Genomic DNA, 18,227 nt, shown 5'->3' with positions numbered 1-18,227 from the left:
ACAATTTAAGACCTGGTAGCGTTTTGTTAATCACTGCATATGATTACTTTGATTTGCAGGTGGATAAATCTGTGTTCGTACGTGAGAAATACTCGTTCCTGATTGGTTGGCTGATTAAAAAAAAAAAAAAAAAAAAGAGTCTCAAACATAGTTCCGGTCAAAAGTTTAATCACCATTCGAAATCACTGCGCTATTAAATGGATGTAACCATAGTAACAAGACTCACTTAATTCTTGCTAGCTAAATTAGCATAGCTACAAATAACATCAATTGTCAAACGAGTATGGTATGATCTTGTCCACTATTTTCGAATAACTGATCTCTGCTACACCTCAGTAGTCTCTCCCTCTCTCCCCCTCTCTCTCTCTCTCCCCACTTTCATGATGGGACGATATGTGATGTAGCCGCTTGTTTCGAAATCTCGCGAGATTTGAGATTAAACGGGTGGTTTAAAAAAGGTGGTTCCCTTGCTGCACTGGGTTGACAGCGGAGAGCTGCACAGGTAGCCAGCAGTAGTGCCGAGGGCTCCCGCTAGTCTACCCAGCGACGCTTCCCCTCTCTGCGTGACACGACTGGGGTGTCTGGAGCCTCGGCAAATCCTCCCCGGATCATCATACCCCGCTCGGGTCACCTTAGCGTTCGCCTACCGGCATTTTGCACCTCCCGTCTCCGAAGATGATACCTGTGAAACGAAGAGCTGCAGTCATGTCCTTCTCGGTGGTGATATTTGGAGCGCTGATGCTGCAGTCCGTCTCTTCCCAGTACGGTAGGAAATGAGCTCTCCCTGTGGAAGATACATGGCTGTAATGGCAAGAATGCGGTTTTTTAAAGGGAGGGATGCCGCCTGCATTTCTGCATTGGGTCATTTTGAATGAATCATTGCAAGACGTCTCTGTTAGGAGGACCGCTGTCCATCACAGATATATCTCCAGCAGCCAAGTCTCATTAGATAATCCCCTTAACGCCACACTAAAAGAAACCGATATTATTCGATTGAGGCGCTGTTTTTGGCTTCCTAGATGAAACGAAGAGCCCATAAATCATTAATAGGCTGCAAGCTGTATTCGTTAGGCTGAAGTGGGCCACACGGAGGCCTGTGCGATGTCCCTAAAATGTCCTTTGAAGTGTGGAGCTGAATACAGAGTCAATCAGCAAGGACAAGTTTTGCTTATTGGGTAGGGGAGAGGAAGGGAAAAGGTGGACAGAGAAATGGTGTCACGCTAAGGTTCAAAATCCACTCTGCTTTCCTCATGAAAACACACACACACACACACACACACACACACACACACACACACACACACACACACACGCAATCAACATGCTGCCAGGCTTGGGTCTGCACAGGTATGCGAGGATAGGGCTCAGGAAATCATCATCCAGCACCCAGCAGTGTTATCATCAGTGTTGCTCCTCTCCCACTGGGTGAGACATTTCCCTGCATCAGTCCAGGTCCCTGTAAGAGAGCATAACATGCATGTAATTAGATGTGGGACCTCTTAGAAGATGTGCGGCTCTGTAAATAGCATCAGTCCATTTTGCTGCATGCTTCTATTTTTAGAGCAGAGATGCTGCACTGGGAACCATGGCTTTAATGTCCTCTTGCAACAGTGAATCTGTTAACTCTTCGCTGAGACGCACTGCACTGCAGAATGCCATTGATTTCTCAGGCTACTTGTCTGAATGACCCCTCTGCTCGTAAATCACATCCCCACCAAACAGTTTAGAGCAGTGTAACCCTGTCTCTGCTGAGGATTTGTGCATGCGTGCTGTAAGTGTGCAGTGTAGCTTGTAAACCTTTGCAAGCGTTGTGTGAGAGCGAGTGAGAATTTATTCAGCCACGGCCTTCGCTGGAGTTGACCATGTGTAGGAATGCATTACACATCACCTCCTATACTGCACACCCACTCTCTCTCATCTCTTTTTCAATCAGCACTTCAGACTGCCAGATAAATTCTATTTATCATAGATAGATATTATACCAACAGTGTATGTCTTATTTTCCTTAATTCCTTGTCCAGAGTCTGGTAGTGCCAGATATTAACGCTCACAGCAGCAAACCACATAACAGAGAAGCCATTTGTCTCTGCTAATGGTTGTTCACATGAGAAGGATGTGTATTTCATCTAAAGCAGAGTGGCTTTCACCAAGGAGGCTGCTAATAGTATAATTCAAACGACTTTTTGGTAATTTACCATTCATAAGCAAGAAAAGCAGCTAATGACAGAGGTCTCAATGGGTGAGCTGATCAGTGATTTTAGATTTTGCTGCTTTTTAAATGGTTTGAACTATTCATTTTTCATTTAAATGATCAAACTGAAAATATACATATAGTGAGGTTTGAAGATGTACTGGCAGTGGAGTAATTGTAAAAGATAAGGTGCATTGCAAATGTAGTGCTCATCCACAATCACAAGCCTGAAATGATTAGGTCCCATTTGTGTAATTTGCACAAGGGCTACAAATATTGATTATATTCAATATCAATTAATGATTATTTCCTCAGTTTGCTGATTAATTATTTGGTCAATTCAATGCCAGAAAACAGTAGAAGTATTTAAAAAAAAAGTCTTAAATGATTTATTATGAAAAAATCAGTGCAGATCATCTTCATTTCAGTTCCAATTTGCATTTTTTTTCATATCTAACGAGGGAGTGTTATTGACTTTCATTATATTTCAGCTTTGTCTTCTGTGTGATGCAAAATATCAAAATCCCAGGATAGATAGAAACAGAGTAGAACGTTTTAATCCAAGACTTAAAGTCAGCTGTTTTTAAGCACAGTAAGACTAGATGGTATCAAAACAATCAATCTAAATATTTTATCTTAAAATGATGTTTATACTCCGCAAAACATTTTCATTATCTAATTATACTCTAAATGTTCTGATCAGCATGTGAATGTACGCAACATTTGCCCTCTGTTGGTTATCTGCTCTAATCTCTAGTTATCTCTGTCCATCAGGACCCACTTCTGCTCTGATGGACTGTTCATTCAGCATCCAATTAGCTACTCAATATGTGCTGCAGTAGTTATGGTAGATTAACAGGGAGAGTGGCCAGAATTGCTTCATAGTATACTGGTTTATATGGAGAGAAAATATCAGCAAGGAATCACTGAGGACTATTCGAGGCCATCTGTTGCCAGGCTGTTAGATTTACAGTTTGACTAATTAATCAGAAATTTGCATGAAATTTAAACTCAAGTCAGGGTGTTAACTTTCAAATTTATTCCTATTTTTCTGGTTTAAGTCCCATATCAACAATCATCTCCTTCATTGTAACTAGGGCCTGAAAGGCAGATTCTGATTGGTCCTCACTGAAACATCTAAGTGTCTGATTGGAGAGCTGGCCCACTGTGTAACCTTATAGATGATGATGCTGCTATAATGATTTTGACTCTAAAAGGCTTTATATAAAAGATACACCTTGAAGTCACATTTAGAGCTGAAACAAATGGCTGAATAATTGAATAGTAGATCATCAGAAAATTAATTAATATTCTAATCTTCTAATCAGTCATCAAAGTTGGTCATTAAGCTCAGACTCCAACTATTCTCTGGTTCCTTCTTGGTTGCAGCGCAGCGCATCCAGATGTTTAGAAAAGGTGGATAACTTTAAATAAATCAGGTACTCAAGTGTCCTGAAAGCAAAACAGAAAAGTACAATGCGGCCTTTGTAGTTCTAAGATCACCCATGAGCCACACGCCTAAACTAACATCAACTTGACACGAGTGACGTCAATCAGACGTGTACAGCACAGTGGCGTGCGGGGACGTCGCTGCTGGCTCAGCACTTTTGACACATCCACACTATCCGAGGTGGCAGGATCCGTCTCTCCGCAGTTCTGTTTGAAGAGCTGAGGTGTTCGCTGTAGTTTTCAGTCCTTATATACAGTATGTAGGAATCTATATGCGCCTGCAGTAAATGTGCTGGTCTTGATGAACCAGCTGTAGGCAGGGTTATGATGATGATGATGATGATGATGGTGATGATGATCTGCATGGTCTGGTTGGCTGTCTCTTCCTCTTCCTACTTTGTTGCCGTACGGTGCTTCTATGGAAACGGAGGGGGTCTATCACCATGCGCCCACACGCTCCCCAGAGACCCAGAGCTGCAGCTTCTATAAATCTCCTTTCAATCTTATGTGCTCTCCATAGTGGCTATAGACCATACTTATGACTACTGCCCACGTCCTTCTCCTCCTCCTCCTCCTCCTCGCTTTCTTCCTCCTCCTCCTCCTCCTCCTTCTTCTTCTCTCTGTTCAGCCATGATCAATTGTTTCACTTTCATTGCATTCAGCTCAGAGATGAGAGGATTTCAAGGAGGAGACATTTCAATCCAGTAAAATTAACAGCACAGTTTGTCCAGTGTCTTTGTTCGGAGCATAATAAAGACTTTTCATTAAACAGACAAGATGTACTGAAAATGACAAGGTCACTTAGAGGACTTTGGGATGTGAGCACTGTGCGAGCCAGGCACAAATTTATATGATGTCATTAATTGGACAAAACCAAGTGAGAGCAGCCGTGCAAGGACGTCCCGGCAGAATTGAATTAAAGCTTCCTAGGAATAGCTGCAATAATGGCTTTGGCAGATCTAAGGTCTCTCTCTCTCTCTCTCTCTCTCTCCCTCACACACACACACACACACACAAAATGTTGATGTGACCACTCCTAACAGCCTGATGTTGATTTCACTGTTTTGTGTTGGTCGGCTGTCATTTTTCCAAGCAAAGAAATGACAAAAATGTTCTGTTTCCACCTTTTCGTTTTCTCAGTCTTCTGTCATAGGAAATTGAATATCTTCACATTTCAGACCAAAATAAAGGTTCAGTGTGTCAGCTTGGGCTCTGGAAAATTGTGAAATTTTTCACAATATACAATTAATTCATGAATCAAGAAAATTAGGGAAAGATGAATCAGTAATGAAGATAATCGTTGGCTCAAACTCCATTATATATTTTACATTTACTTCTGTTTTTTTCCACATTAATCAGCCTTTGTTTCATTTTAAGATAATTTGTCTGTCAGTGTCTTTTTTTAATTATTTCACATTATCTTTTTTTCTTTTTGTCTTTCTGGTTCCCATTTAACGTACCCTGTTATTTTCTTGCCTTTCCATCCTGCACCTGTTTTCCTTTTGTTGGGGTTTATCTCTGGACACGCTTCCCCCTGAACTACCACCAGCGGGCTTTGTGAAATCACCTCTGTCTGAGACTAAGCTCACGGGCGACACCTTTGAGCTGTACTGCGACGTGGTCGGAAACCCCACCCCAGAGATCCAGTGGTGGTACTCTGAGATCAACCGAGCCGACTCCTTCAGGCAGCTGTGGGACGGCGCCCGTAAGAGGCGAGTGTCCATCAGCACGGCCTACGGCGCCAATGCCGTGAGTGTGTTGGGTGTCTCTCGTCTCACCCTGGACGATTCTGGGACCTATGAGTGCAGAGCCAGCAATGACCCGCGACGTAATGACCTGCACCAAAATCCAGCCACCACCTGGATCCGTGCTCAGGCCACTATAACGGTGCTGCAGAGTGAGTGGTCAGCGTAGAAGAGAAACCACCATTCCCTCCCGCTAGTAACCAAATTTAACAGTTCCTGTGTGATTCAGCCTCCCTCAAACCTCTCCAGAGGGCTGCCAGCTTCCTCTGTAGGTGCCATCCTCCCCTCCAGAGTTGAAAAATGAAGAAAAACACCATCAACTAGTTGAGTAGTATTGTACATTGTGCTCATCCGTCGGTTCAGTATATCCGTCAGCCTACAGTAACACCCCCTAGAGCCTCGTCACCTCCCCGTCTCCATGTCCTGTGCTTCATTTTTCTGTCCCTTTTGCTGTCATAGTCTCATTTCCCTGAACTGACTATCATTGTATTCAATCTCATTGTTTTCTGTTGATTATTATTGTCATAACCTGTTTTAAAATGTCTAATTTAATTTTGCAGGCTGGGTATGGGTATACACACACACACACACACAGTTTTATTCCAATAGTTGTTTCCAAATCTTATGAATGATAGCCTTTTGTTGTTCTCCCTCTAGCAGCAATGCTTTTGTATATAATTATCATTTTATATAATAGTTTCTTTTTAAACAGATGTTTTTTCCCCAAATCATGCTGCACCAGAATCTGAAATGCACAGGAAACAAAATGGAAGCAAAAACTTGTGGTTACTGATCTTGGGTGTTGAATCTTTTCTTTTTTCGTGCCATCTAAAATGTTTTTATAGCATAAAGTCACTGAAAGCTGCCTTCTGGCCATGTAAGTAGTCTCGTTGACTTCTTATAATAATATTAATAATAATAGCTTGGATTTATATAGTGGCTTTCAAGTACAAGTACTCAAGTACACTTTACACTTCTAGGAACAAATATATTCAATTTTGGATAATTTTATGTAGGCAAAGTAGTTGTACAGCTGATGGCAAGTCAACATTTGGTGTCTATTGTTGAATTCCTCACAGTAAGATGTAGGAAAAAAAAAATGTAGGCATCAGTACCAAAACTCAGGTCCTTGGTTGGCGCTATCTGCACTGCATATATGTGCTCACCAAAATTGTCTGTTTCAGTTTGTGAGTACTCAGATTGAGAGGTTCACTGGTTCTGCATCTACAAACAAGATGTAGATAATCGGGATTAAGCAGAATACAACACTCCAATTAAGGTCCTCATGGTTTAAAACCTAATCCAAGTGAGGATTTTTCAGAGGTTGAATTTCAGCCTGACACAGATGTATGATATGAGTATGTGAGTTTCTGTGTTTATTACAGAATTCCCTCTGAGCTATTTCATATGTCTCTAAATTAAAATATCCTCCCAACATGAGTACTCCTTTTATAAAAGTGATAGTCTCAGCTGCAGAATTACAGTTTGAAGACTAAGGCTTAATTTTTGCCTTCCTTGAGTATATTTTAGCATAAAATAATCAGCATTTAGAAAACTTCTAACTTTATTGACCTGTACTCCAGAAGTGTAATAAAAATATCTGCATTTCCTGTACAGAAACTAGTCGCATTTAAGATGCAGATTGTGCTATAAAATTAGGGAAAAGTGGTGCATATAAGAGGAATTTAAGCTCAGGGATTTGATGCTTCTTACTGAAATGCACACAGGCTTGTACGTTAACTTCTTTTTTTTATTGAAGAATTAGATATTTTCTGATGTATTTGGTCATCTTTTGTGCTGATGACTCAACCGAGGGAGTTTCATGTCCATCCGAGCCTTGGAAGTGCTCCCACTTCCACCTTCATATAACAGTACAAAGAATCACAGACTTCTACTTAAGGAACCCTGGATGCCCGAAATACTTCCTCCCACTTTACAACTCTATTCCTGTGCTGTGCTGTATAAAGTGCGGTTGGCTGAGGTGTCTGTCTGGACCCTTTGTGCGTTTTTGTTTACATCTTCCAACACACCCTCACCCACGAACCCTAGCAAGCATCACTTCTGTCGTAGCTGAGCCGTGCTTCTTTCTTACAGAGCCGTCAATCACCGCCTCTGAACACACCACACTGCCTGTGGAAGGTGACTCTTACACACTGCAGTGCAACCTGACCAGTGCCCACAGTGTCCACCAGGAGAGCTACTGGATGAAGAACGGAGAGGAGATCGAAGAGACACGCAGCCCAAATAGGAACACTGAGTACAGGTGAGAGTCATGACAAAACCATATGCAACTTCTGTGTGTGTATGTGTGTGCACGCTAAACACAGAGTTTAGCAGCCTGGTGCGGGTTCACATGAGGCGTGTCTCTGCTCTGCAGGCTGAAAAAACCGAGAGGAGAGGACGCCGGAGTGTACATGTGTGTCTATACCTTCGAGGTGGCCCCTCCAGCCAACGCCACCATCGAAGTTAAATGTAGGTGTTGATTTGTGAGCTACAGGCGTCTTTGTCTAGTTTCAAGGCCACATTAGAAATGTCACCAATAAAAATGGCCCAAGTGGCCTTGAGCACTAGCAGCCCTGTCATGTGAGGACCTGTGATTTCAAACAGCTCTGCGGGCTGCTCAGGGGCAGCCAGCGCCCTTGACACCTCCATCTAACCAATGCCCGGCTCAGTGGCAGCAGATGGTGTGTTGTTTGTCTGATGGCAAGGGATTATGTCTCAACGGTAAAATCTGGTCAGCCTTTTCTGCTGCCGCACGCATAGCTATGGAGGATTGGATTTTGAGACAGTTTGCTTTTATTTTATGGGGCATTTCTGTTCATTTGGGAAAAATTAACAACCATAACTTGTTATAATATACAGAATACACTGAATAATACAGGCAGCTTAATGTTACATTTGATCACACATTCCTGATTAGATGAAATGTTGTGAATGAAATGAGGACATGTTAGCTGCATTATTAACCCCCTGCAGCTTTTTTTAATGGCAGTTATAGTTTCTTTTATCCTCCTAACTCTGGAAAGTGCTCTGTTCATCTTGCATGAAAAGCACTCTATAAATAACTATTATTATGTCTATGATCTGAACACCATAAAGCAGCTGTTCATTGCCTAAAAAACATTTATGTAGCTGTTTTCTCTGAGCATTGCTTACTTATTATTATTATTATTATTATTATTATTATTATTAAAAAGACACGTGAAATAAAAAAGATTATTCTTTATCATCAGTTGCTACTTTAGTTTGAAAATTACAAACTAGTAACATATATTACTTTCATGCAACTCACATGACTAAATTTTCACTTATAAATCACTGCACACACAGTAGACCTGTTACACCTAAAGTGATGTGAATTTGTCAAGCGTATTATAACAATTAATCTTTGTTATTTCATTGTAGCTGCTCCTGAGATTACAGGCCACAAGCGTAGTGAGAATAAGAATGAAGGCCAGCGTGCTGTGCTCTACTGTAAGTCTGTAGGCTATCCTCACCCTGTCTGGACCTGGCGCAAGTTCGACAACGGCATTTATAGGGTATGTGATGTGAATTTGCTCTCCCTGGCCACTTTATTAGCTACACCCATACAGTTTAATGAAATCCAATACAAGAGATCTGCAGCAAATTCTACACGGAGGAAGATTATAATTGGAATAATCAGAAAAATCATTATTCTAGAAGTCAAATGTTATTTTTGAGGTCATATGTTAGTGGTGGGGTTATACTGTGTGTGTTGCTAATATAAACATATAGTTAAATGAATATGTCTCAGAAGTGAAAATTGTTCACCCTTGTAGAGGTACAAGAATTCATGTCTGGGTTGTTGTATTGAATTGCATTAGATTTTACAGATGTACCTAATAAAGTGGCCACTGGGTGTAAAATAAATTGGTAAATTTCTACAAATGTAAATGATTTGAGAAATCCACCGGTGCTGCATTTTCTTCTTGTGAGATGCAGTAACCTCTAGATGCTTTTCAAAAGCCTGAATGCACAAAACTGTATCATTACTGTTAACTTAGTTATTCCAATATCCTGGTTTGTGTCGACAAATGTAAACTGATATGATATTCTAATTATAAGGTACAACATGAAAATGCCTGAAAAAGTGTGGTGTGTCACTGGTTACTGTGGTATGTTGAGTTGAGTTAAGTTTTCTTGTATCTGAACCTAAATCTGTATTTGAAGAAGTCTACCAGTCATCTACTGGTGACCTCAGCAGAGGGGAACATTTGAGGTCAAAATACATGTTTGGTTTCAGCTAATTTATCTGTCTGTTTCAAGGATGCAATACAATACTATACTTGTATTGAGTTGCTATCAAAATAAAAGCCCAAGAAGCTATTTTTGATGACTGCACAATTACATCAAGGGAAAATGTAATGCAGCATTACAGCGAGAAATATTATGTACTGTTTGGAAACTTAACGACCTTAACTAGACTATAAAACCATGTAAACACAACCAGTGACAGACTGTCAAACCCTAAACGTTTTTCAGTACATTTCTTTCTTCTCCCTCGATAGGAAATTGACAACTCAACTGGACGCTTCTTCATCAGCAGCAGAGACAACTACACTGAGCTCCACATTGCCAACCTGGACATTGGCTTGGATCCAGGCGAGTACCACTGCAATGCCACCAACATGATCGGCAGCCGCGAAGAGAAGTCTGTGCTCAGGGTTCGCAGCCACTTGGCCCCCTTATGGCCCCTTCTGGGAGTTTTGGCTGAGATCATCATCCTGATCGTCATCATCGTTGTTTATGAGAAGCGTAAGAAGCCAGAAGATTTACAAGACGGTGAGTCACCAGCAGTGGCAGTAAGGACTGTTTTATAATTCTGCTGTTTTTTAATATATCTGAGGAGAAACTGGCTTTATTGTTCAAGTTTTGACATGAATCTCTCCTATGAATTTTGTGCAAAGTCTTTTTGCATCTAAAAAAACATGGCCAGTGTGGTGTAGGGCAACGGGGCAACTGTGAAAGGAGCCTCACTTTCTTTTTCGGTGTCTGCTTTAAGTCATTCCTTCACCAGAGACACCAACAGAGTCACCTGACACTGTGCTGTGCCTACATTCAATAATTCAGTCTGGCGAGGTTGACCCAATAGGCAGACAGTGTTGCAAGAGGTCGCACCTTGTCAGGACAATTTCAAGCATTTAATATTCATGAGAAATATGATACTGCAGTGTTGCGGAGGTGGACAGTTTAAATTATTAATGGCTTTCCAGGGACCTTGTGCTGTCCCCAAGCTGCTGCAAGCTTAACCACATCAAATCATTTAGCTATACAAGGTGTGTATGCCATCCTGGGATTGTCTAATACCTTTGAGTACTTCATTTTCAAGAGACCAACTATATCATAAATTATGCATTAATGGTATTTCGGTGACCTTTTCCTCTCAAACAGAATTTTGATGTTGTCACATGCTGCTTAGATGCAACGTGCAGCGAATGACTGACAGCTCAGAGGTGCCAGTGACTCTCAGAGACACTGCACACGAGTATACCCACATTGTGGTTTATTGCATGCTCAGAAACTGTTGTAGAATTTCAGTTTAAGTCTGTTGTAATATCTCCCACCTCCCCTCCCCTTTTCCCCAAATTGCATAACCTAAACCATGTTTGTGGTAAGTGTGAGACTTTGCATGCTTCATGAATTTCAATAAGCGTTCAACCTCATCTCCTTCCAGTTCAGAGAACAGCACACAGTTCAGTTTAACTGTGCAGCACAGTAACTTTGTATTTTTGCACCAAACTTCACCATATAATACGCAGCAGTGAGACGGCATGCAAGTCTCTGTAAAGAACTGGAAATATTTTGTGTTCCTCAGTCATCCTTACTTTTACTGTTTCACACAGCTTCACTGAATTTGTTACCCTGAGTCGAGGGCTAATATTGATGAAGCTGCTTCTCACTGATCTCTCTGAGTTAACAGCTGTTTTTTGTGAGCGCTGCTTGTCCGTGCATGACGACAGTATCTTTTTAATTGAGATAGAATTTTGCCTGTTTGTAATCGTTCTGGCTTGCTCATGCGTTTTAATGTGGTGGTGTGCTGGATTCAAGTGCATTCTGTGTGTTTGAGTGACCTCATGAGGTGGTTTTTCTGCGGCATGAGAGCCTATTGTTTACTTTTCTGTTAATTCATCTCGGCTGCGATTTCATCCCATATAACACCGTCTGCACACACCGTACTGCTGAATCATTAAAATTCTCAAAAACCTCAGGGCTAAGTGCACCATGTGTCAGTCACATGTTACATGTTGCCATTCTTTATGCTCTGAGAAAGAAAAAAACCACTTGTCACTTCATCAACTTCCTTGCAATTCTTTTATTTCCTGGTCTTCATTTCTGCATATTTTTCCTTGTTGCCTCAGATGATGAACCAGCTGGACCAGTGTAAGTATAAACATTTTACCTTCAATACCATATATTTGTTTAGCTTGGTAGTTTTGTTGTAGCTTAGATCATGATGTATCCCGGCTGTCTTTAGACCTCAGTGCGCAGTACCCCCTAAATCTGGGTCACAAGCAACTGGGAGCATCATGTGATCGTGCATTGCTGCATTCATATAAATCATAGGGAAAATATTTTAAAGTCAAGTAAGGACGTTTATGCTGTCTGAGGTGTCCTGATTAGAGAAGCCCTGCATAGGATGCTACAAGGCCACACTTTACTCAGAATTCCCTTATTATCAGTTTTAAGCAGTATCTAAACATTTTATACATGATTTATACAGTTGATATATTTGTCAACAACAAATAACTCCTCCTAAATGCGCCCATAAGGAGGCTTGTATATAAATAGATAATGAATCACAGTTGTAATAATATGATATATGTCTCAATGGAGAATTTATCATTGTTGACAAATACTGTACATTAGTTAACACTACTAATGTCCTTAAAGCTGCCTACAGTTACAGTGTAGTGTGTTATAGATGGTTTATTAAATGTTTACATACTGCTTATAAATGCTAAATAGGACTTAAAGTACACTGTTACATTTTTAAAGGATAGAGATAATAATATGCACCTTTTATTGTTCTCCAGAGGGAAAATAAATGTGACAGAAAATAAGTACAGATAAATAGAGGCTGTTTGAAAATACACAAGTAGAAGTGTATATAAAATAAGAATAGAAATACAAATGGATATTATACAGGAGCCAGCTCCCTTTTTATTTCTATTCTTATTTTATATAATGTTGTCTCATAAATAATGCTATGAATTGTTTAAAAATATAAGTGGTCCCAGGTCTGATAACTCTGATGTGAATCTGTTCATGTAATCAGCTGTTTAGCACGCACTAGAGCTTTTTAAATGATTGATTAAAAGGGCATTCTACTGATGACTCTGTTATATCAACGAGGGAATTTTCTCCGACTTTAGAAAGCTTATTTCAAAGCCACAGAAAACATACAACTGTTTTCACAGACCGATTAGCACTAAACTTGTTTGAAATCAGTGGCATGCCCATTTTAATCCACTGCTTTGTTTTGTTTTATTTATGTAATATTTAATCTATAAAAGTGAGAGATTTTGCTAAATTTCCATCACATCTCATCAATCTCAGCAACCAAAAGTATCTAATTCATAATGATGTGAAACAGTGAAAAGCAAACCTTTTTATATTTTTATTTGATAAACAATTTAACAGTTGAATTATTTTCTGCCAATCAACTAATCAGATTGTTTGAGCACTGGTATACACGTCTTTCATTTGTGTTACTTACCTTTGGCTACAGGAAAACTAATTCTACCAACAACCACAAAGACAAGAACCTCCGCCAGAGGAATACAAACTGAGCAGCCTGTCTGCTGAGTAAGTATTAAATTATTAAGAGGAAGCCTGATGATAAATATGTATTACAACCCTGTGGCCACAAATTACAAGATGCTCCACCATATGAAATTATCACCTAAAGAGAAAATAAAGGTACTGTCAGATTGGGCTAATGAGATGAATTTTCTCTTTATTTACAGGTTTCATTACTCATGTATTGACCATATGAAGGTAAACAAGAGGGGAATCCATACCAGTTGTTAATAGGATGTGTCTGCCATTAAAAGTATGGTTGTGGAGGAGTTCAGTGAGGCATGCCTTATGATTTTGTTGTATGAGGGTGCGAGGTCAGGGCGTATTCTAACCATTATGGAATTGTTAACATTATAACCATTGTTGCTGCATGCAGTCGTTGACGTTTATGATTTTTCCCTCTTATCCACTAATTTAACATTTTTACTACTTCTAAAATAATGCATGCAAGATGTGGACCTTCCGATTGAAGGCAGAAATGTTTTTTTTGTTTTGTTTGGTTGCTCTTTTCTCCGAGAGTGGCCTCGTGTAGATAATCTGTGTGTTCTAGAGGAAAAACTAAAGTGGGCAATGTAAAAAAAAAAATGCCACCATAATCTGGTATGACAGTTGTGTATAGTTTTATCATTCTGCTGCATACTATTTTCTAAGTTTCATCGTTTTATCAGACAATATCTATTACATTTTAAGGGCTTTGCAATGTCCCTCTAAATTTGGTTAAGGGTTACTTTACTGTATGTACTGTATGTGATAAATCACTATAACTATGTATCAGATCACCATTAATATAAAGACTATTCATATTATATGATGCACTTAAATGTTGAGAATAATGAGAAACTGTATAAACCTACTTTAGGAGATCTGTACTAATCATTCTAACATACTGTTTTATAATTATGTGTATTGTATAGCATGGCTACTATCCTATGCAATTATTATCCATATCAGTATATTAAAAATCATTGCAGCTTTTGATTTCTCTGTGACAAAGCTTTAAACTAGTAGGATCACCATAGAGCGTTGATGGCATACTACACAGCTGCATGAATTCTACAGCTGACGTGGGAGGCGGTGGAAAAAAAAGCCCACGTCAGGACTGACATTTGAAGCAATTGCAAGATCCCGACTCATTTTTAAGAATAAATATCTCAAAAAGGAAAGTGTGTCTGAAGTATTTTTTTTTTTTGTAAAACACACCAGGCATTCAGTTCAGTACCATCAATGATGCCCACAGGAAGTCCCATGGGAGTACAGAAAAATAAAAGCATGTGGGTAACAGCACCATCTAGTGAAGTTAAGAGTGACACACAGCAGACATGTTGAACATGATCACAGGCAGACATTAGAGGAACAGGGACAACAAACCATGACTAAAAAAATCCTCACTTGACTCACAAGAATCCCAGAACTGTCGGTTCTGAAAAACCTGAGTTCAGACTCAACACTTCTTTAAACTATATTTATATTTTTATTCTACTTGTTGTGGTTACTTCTCAACACCTGGCCAGAGTTAACAGTTTTTGAAGAAAACCTTCCTTTACACTCCTTTAAACCCAATAAATAAATAAAAATAGAATACTCTAACACCAGGCCTTTTAGTTCAAGAGTAACACTGTATTAAAGCCCACAAAATGTGTTTTACTCTGTCTATACTGTCCACGTTTTTTTTTAAATTATAATCTCCAGATTAGATGTGAAGATATGGAAAATGAGACATTACAAGCAACCAGGGTTAAATTCCAGGGATAAAGTTGACTTTCTGATCAGCATTATATAAAGGTATATCTAATATTTTGTCCAATCCATTTATACCAATGAGGGTAATAAATATTAGAAACACTTCTCAGTATAACACAATAGAATTCAGCAGCAGCAACACCTACAGCCTCTAAACTAGTCATAACCTGAATCAACACCTCTCTAAAACGGTTGGTGTACCTAATAAATTGGCCTCTGGCTGTATTTTCTCCCGCGTTATTCTCATGTAGTAGTGGGCAGCACAGCCAGTACATGATGTGGGACGTTGCAGCAGCACACCAAAGGGGGGCGCTATTTCATCATGCCTGCTGGCTGTTAGCACCAGTGGACAAGTCTCACTGTTGGGCTTTTGGCAACATTTGCACAATTATTACCATCTGGAGAGTAATGAAATATAGCGATGTGTTTTTCATGCCTTTGTAGACCGACCTTGTCATTGTCTGGACCTGATTCCCACGATGTAATGCTGTGCCCTGGATTAATATGTCAGTGGGATTCAAGCAGTAATAAAAACAGTCCATTTCTAGAGCAAAGAGACATCTGTGACTTTGTGAACCCTGAGGAGAAAAAAAAAACGGGAACACAACTTTTGACAAAAATGATTTGTAGTTCTGTCTGTGTGGATTAATCTGTAATTCAGGTAGTGAGATGTCAGGTGAAGTTCAAATAAATCTGATGAACTAGTTCTTAAACAGGCCAGTGGGTTGTCTTTGATAAATTCAGTTTGTAGATTTCAATTTTGTGGGAGAGGTTTATGGTTTTATTTTTAATGTATTTTAACAGACTTGTTCCATTATGTGCACTATTCACTATGTTGCCAGTTTCTTAGGTACATTTAGCTAAAAGCTAATATTTAGTCTTCCCTCATTGAGATAGAAGAGGTGAACATAATAATAATGGAAACACTTTTTTTGGTATAGTGCAATACAATAGCACCACAATCTACACCCTCTTTCTACAGGCGAGAGAGATAATTGTGTTAGACTGCATTGGCTTTAGTTTGGTGTACCTAATAAACTGAGTATAAATCCCCCATAAGAAATGAAGAGAGGGATTTCTCTCACTTGGCTGCAGTGGATGTGAATCAGCAGTATCCTCTCATCAGATCTGATGAACCATTGTTAGGGTTTTTTTCTTTCTTCTGTTATTGCTTCCACCTGTGATAACATTTAATTTAGATATAAAATTACATTTTCTACTACTTCTTCCAAAAGTTCTGCAGTATTTAGGTGAATGAAACAATATTGAGACGCATGTTAAAGATCAGGAAGAGTTGCCCTGGATGATTTAATCACACTTTAGTAAACTCAGCCAAATCCACACATACGTGAATATAATGAGGATACAAATAACAAGAACAGAGAGCTCAACCCTACAAGATTTATTTTGCTGCTGGCTAACGCGCTGGAGAGTGATGACTGGAGTGTACTAAATAAGGCACACAGTGTGAAATCCTAATCTGGGCAAATCATGATCAGGAGACACAAAAGTTGAAGCGCTGAAGCCGAGACACAGATCATTATGGGCTTTGTAGGATGATTACTGAGGGAAAGAGACACAATTAATAGCCTGCAGACAGATTCATAAATTTTTTTTATTGTACTCAATTTAATGCATGCCATTTTACATCCCCTGGTATGTGACTACTGAAGAGAAAACTAAAAGGAGTAGATTTAGGTGAAAGGAAAGAAAAAATCGTCTCTGTTGCACCTCTCCCTGTCATGTGGCATCATGCCATATGAAATTGCTGTATGGTTTAAATCAGTTCAGTGAAGTTTACATTGAATCATACAACAGAATAACGCACCCATCTGCCAGCAACCTTTCACTGAATTAACTTACCATGTTGGTCTTTGCCAGGGAAGGATTTCACCACCTTTCAGTGTGACTGAAAGTGTCTTCATCTGGACATAAAAGTGAAACATTGCAGACACCGAGAGCATTAATGCACCTGCCACAATACAGAGAACAGGAGGCCAAACAGGGCGTAGCTCAATGTAATATCATCACAGTAAGTGATGAGGGTATTTAGGATTATTCACATTGACTCCAGTCACGCTGTATAGGTGCAAAGGTTGAAGATGTGGGGGAAATAATCAGTTATAGATGTTAGCAGGTGGCTGGAGGGAGGCAGTATTTTGGCTTGGAGGGGCAATAGATTACCAAGATGTTCCCCTAGTTTGTTTATTGGAATTTGTAGTTTTTAAGATTCTTTTTAAAAAATGATTTCATCATGCATTCAATTATTCATTCATTTATTTAAATGTCCCTCATATCAAAATGTGACACTTATCCTATAAAACCCCTGCCTCCAGTGCAGTAAGAGTCCTGTATACAGTAAATGCATTTCAATGAGCTCGTAAGACATTTAAAGAACAGCAGGTTTCATCCATTTTGTGTAAGATAAAAAAAGACTTTCATGCCAAAGTATAGAGCACTTATAAGCAATTCTGAGACTGAGTATTATGACCACACTAGAGCTGCTCTCTGACTGATGTTGTAATATCATAATGTGTCTCAAAAGCGAAAAACACTCTTAAGAACCATTACGCGTGCTTAAATAATACATCATCCAAGTAACATTTGGACGATGATGCTATAAAGATGAGATTCACCGCAGTCCCGTCGCTTTTCTTTCAACTAGTTAACTATCAACTCCAAGGCTGGATCGCATCCTTGAATCATCCTCTCCAGTTGTCCTGACTGGGCGGGGTGAGCGCATGTGCCATCCTGGCTCCTATGGCAACCCGATAGATTAGTTGCATCAATATTCACGTTATTGGAAAGCGGGAGGCTGATGGATCAGTGATGTCAGCGCTCTTTGAGTGCAGCCGCCAGCTGCGTGCATGTGTGTCACCACCTTGCACTGACAGAGAGCGCGGATATTTAGGGGAGGTGGGGATCATGCTTTGTCATTGAGCAGCAGCATTTCTCCCACTCCGGCACGTCCGACGCTCAGCATGCTGCATCCTGATGCGCTCTCGTCTGCACGCCGTGGGGTTACCTGGATTTACATGCTTCTGCCTTTGGCCGCTTTTACATGACCGTCGGATTGAAGCGGCCACGTATTGTTGACACATCTCAATGTTTGAACCGGGGAAGAGAGGCACGTCCCAGGTGTCAAATAAGATACAACCTGTCCTGCGGATGCGCCGTCACTGTTTTGCCTCCAGTGGCACCCCAAGTGTATGAGATTCATGATTCATCCCTCTGTTTTCACGGGCTATCCTTAGAGAGCGCATCTCTCGTCCTTCTTCAAA

General features: G+C 40.0%; 1 protein-coding gene across 1 annotated transcript; it reads left to right on the top strand.

Annotated features, from left to right (window-relative positions):
• The first annotated feature begins 499 nt into the window (after positions 1 to 499).
• On the top strand, positions 500 to 14,355 carry LOC139201509 (neuroplastin-like). The gene is made up of 8 exons (XM_070830840.1): positions 500 to 766; positions 7,480 to 7,648; positions 7,763 to 7,857; positions 8,791 to 8,924; positions 9,915 to 10,188; positions 11,766 to 11,787; positions 13,136 to 13,212; positions 13,374 to 14,355. The coding sequence occupies exons 1-7, from the start codon at positions 676 to 678 to the stop codon at positions 13,194 to 13,196; spliced, it is 846 nt and encodes a 281-aa protein (XP_070686941.1). The 5' UTR covers positions 500 to 675; the 3' UTR covers positions 13,197 to 13,212; positions 13,374 to 14,355.
• Positions 14,356 to 18,227: the final 3,872 nt, after the last annotated feature.

Source organism: Pempheris klunzingeri, chromosome 5 (assembly GCF_042242105.1).
Source record: "Pempheris klunzingeri isolate RE-2024b chromosome 5, fPemKlu1.hap1, whole genome shotgun sequence".
NCBI lineage: Eukaryota > Metazoa > Chordata > Actinopteri > Acropomatiformes > Pempheridae > Pempheris > Pempheris klunzingeri.
Note: the sequence above shows the minus strand (reverse complement) of the source record. Positions and strands in the feature narration are given on the sequence as shown.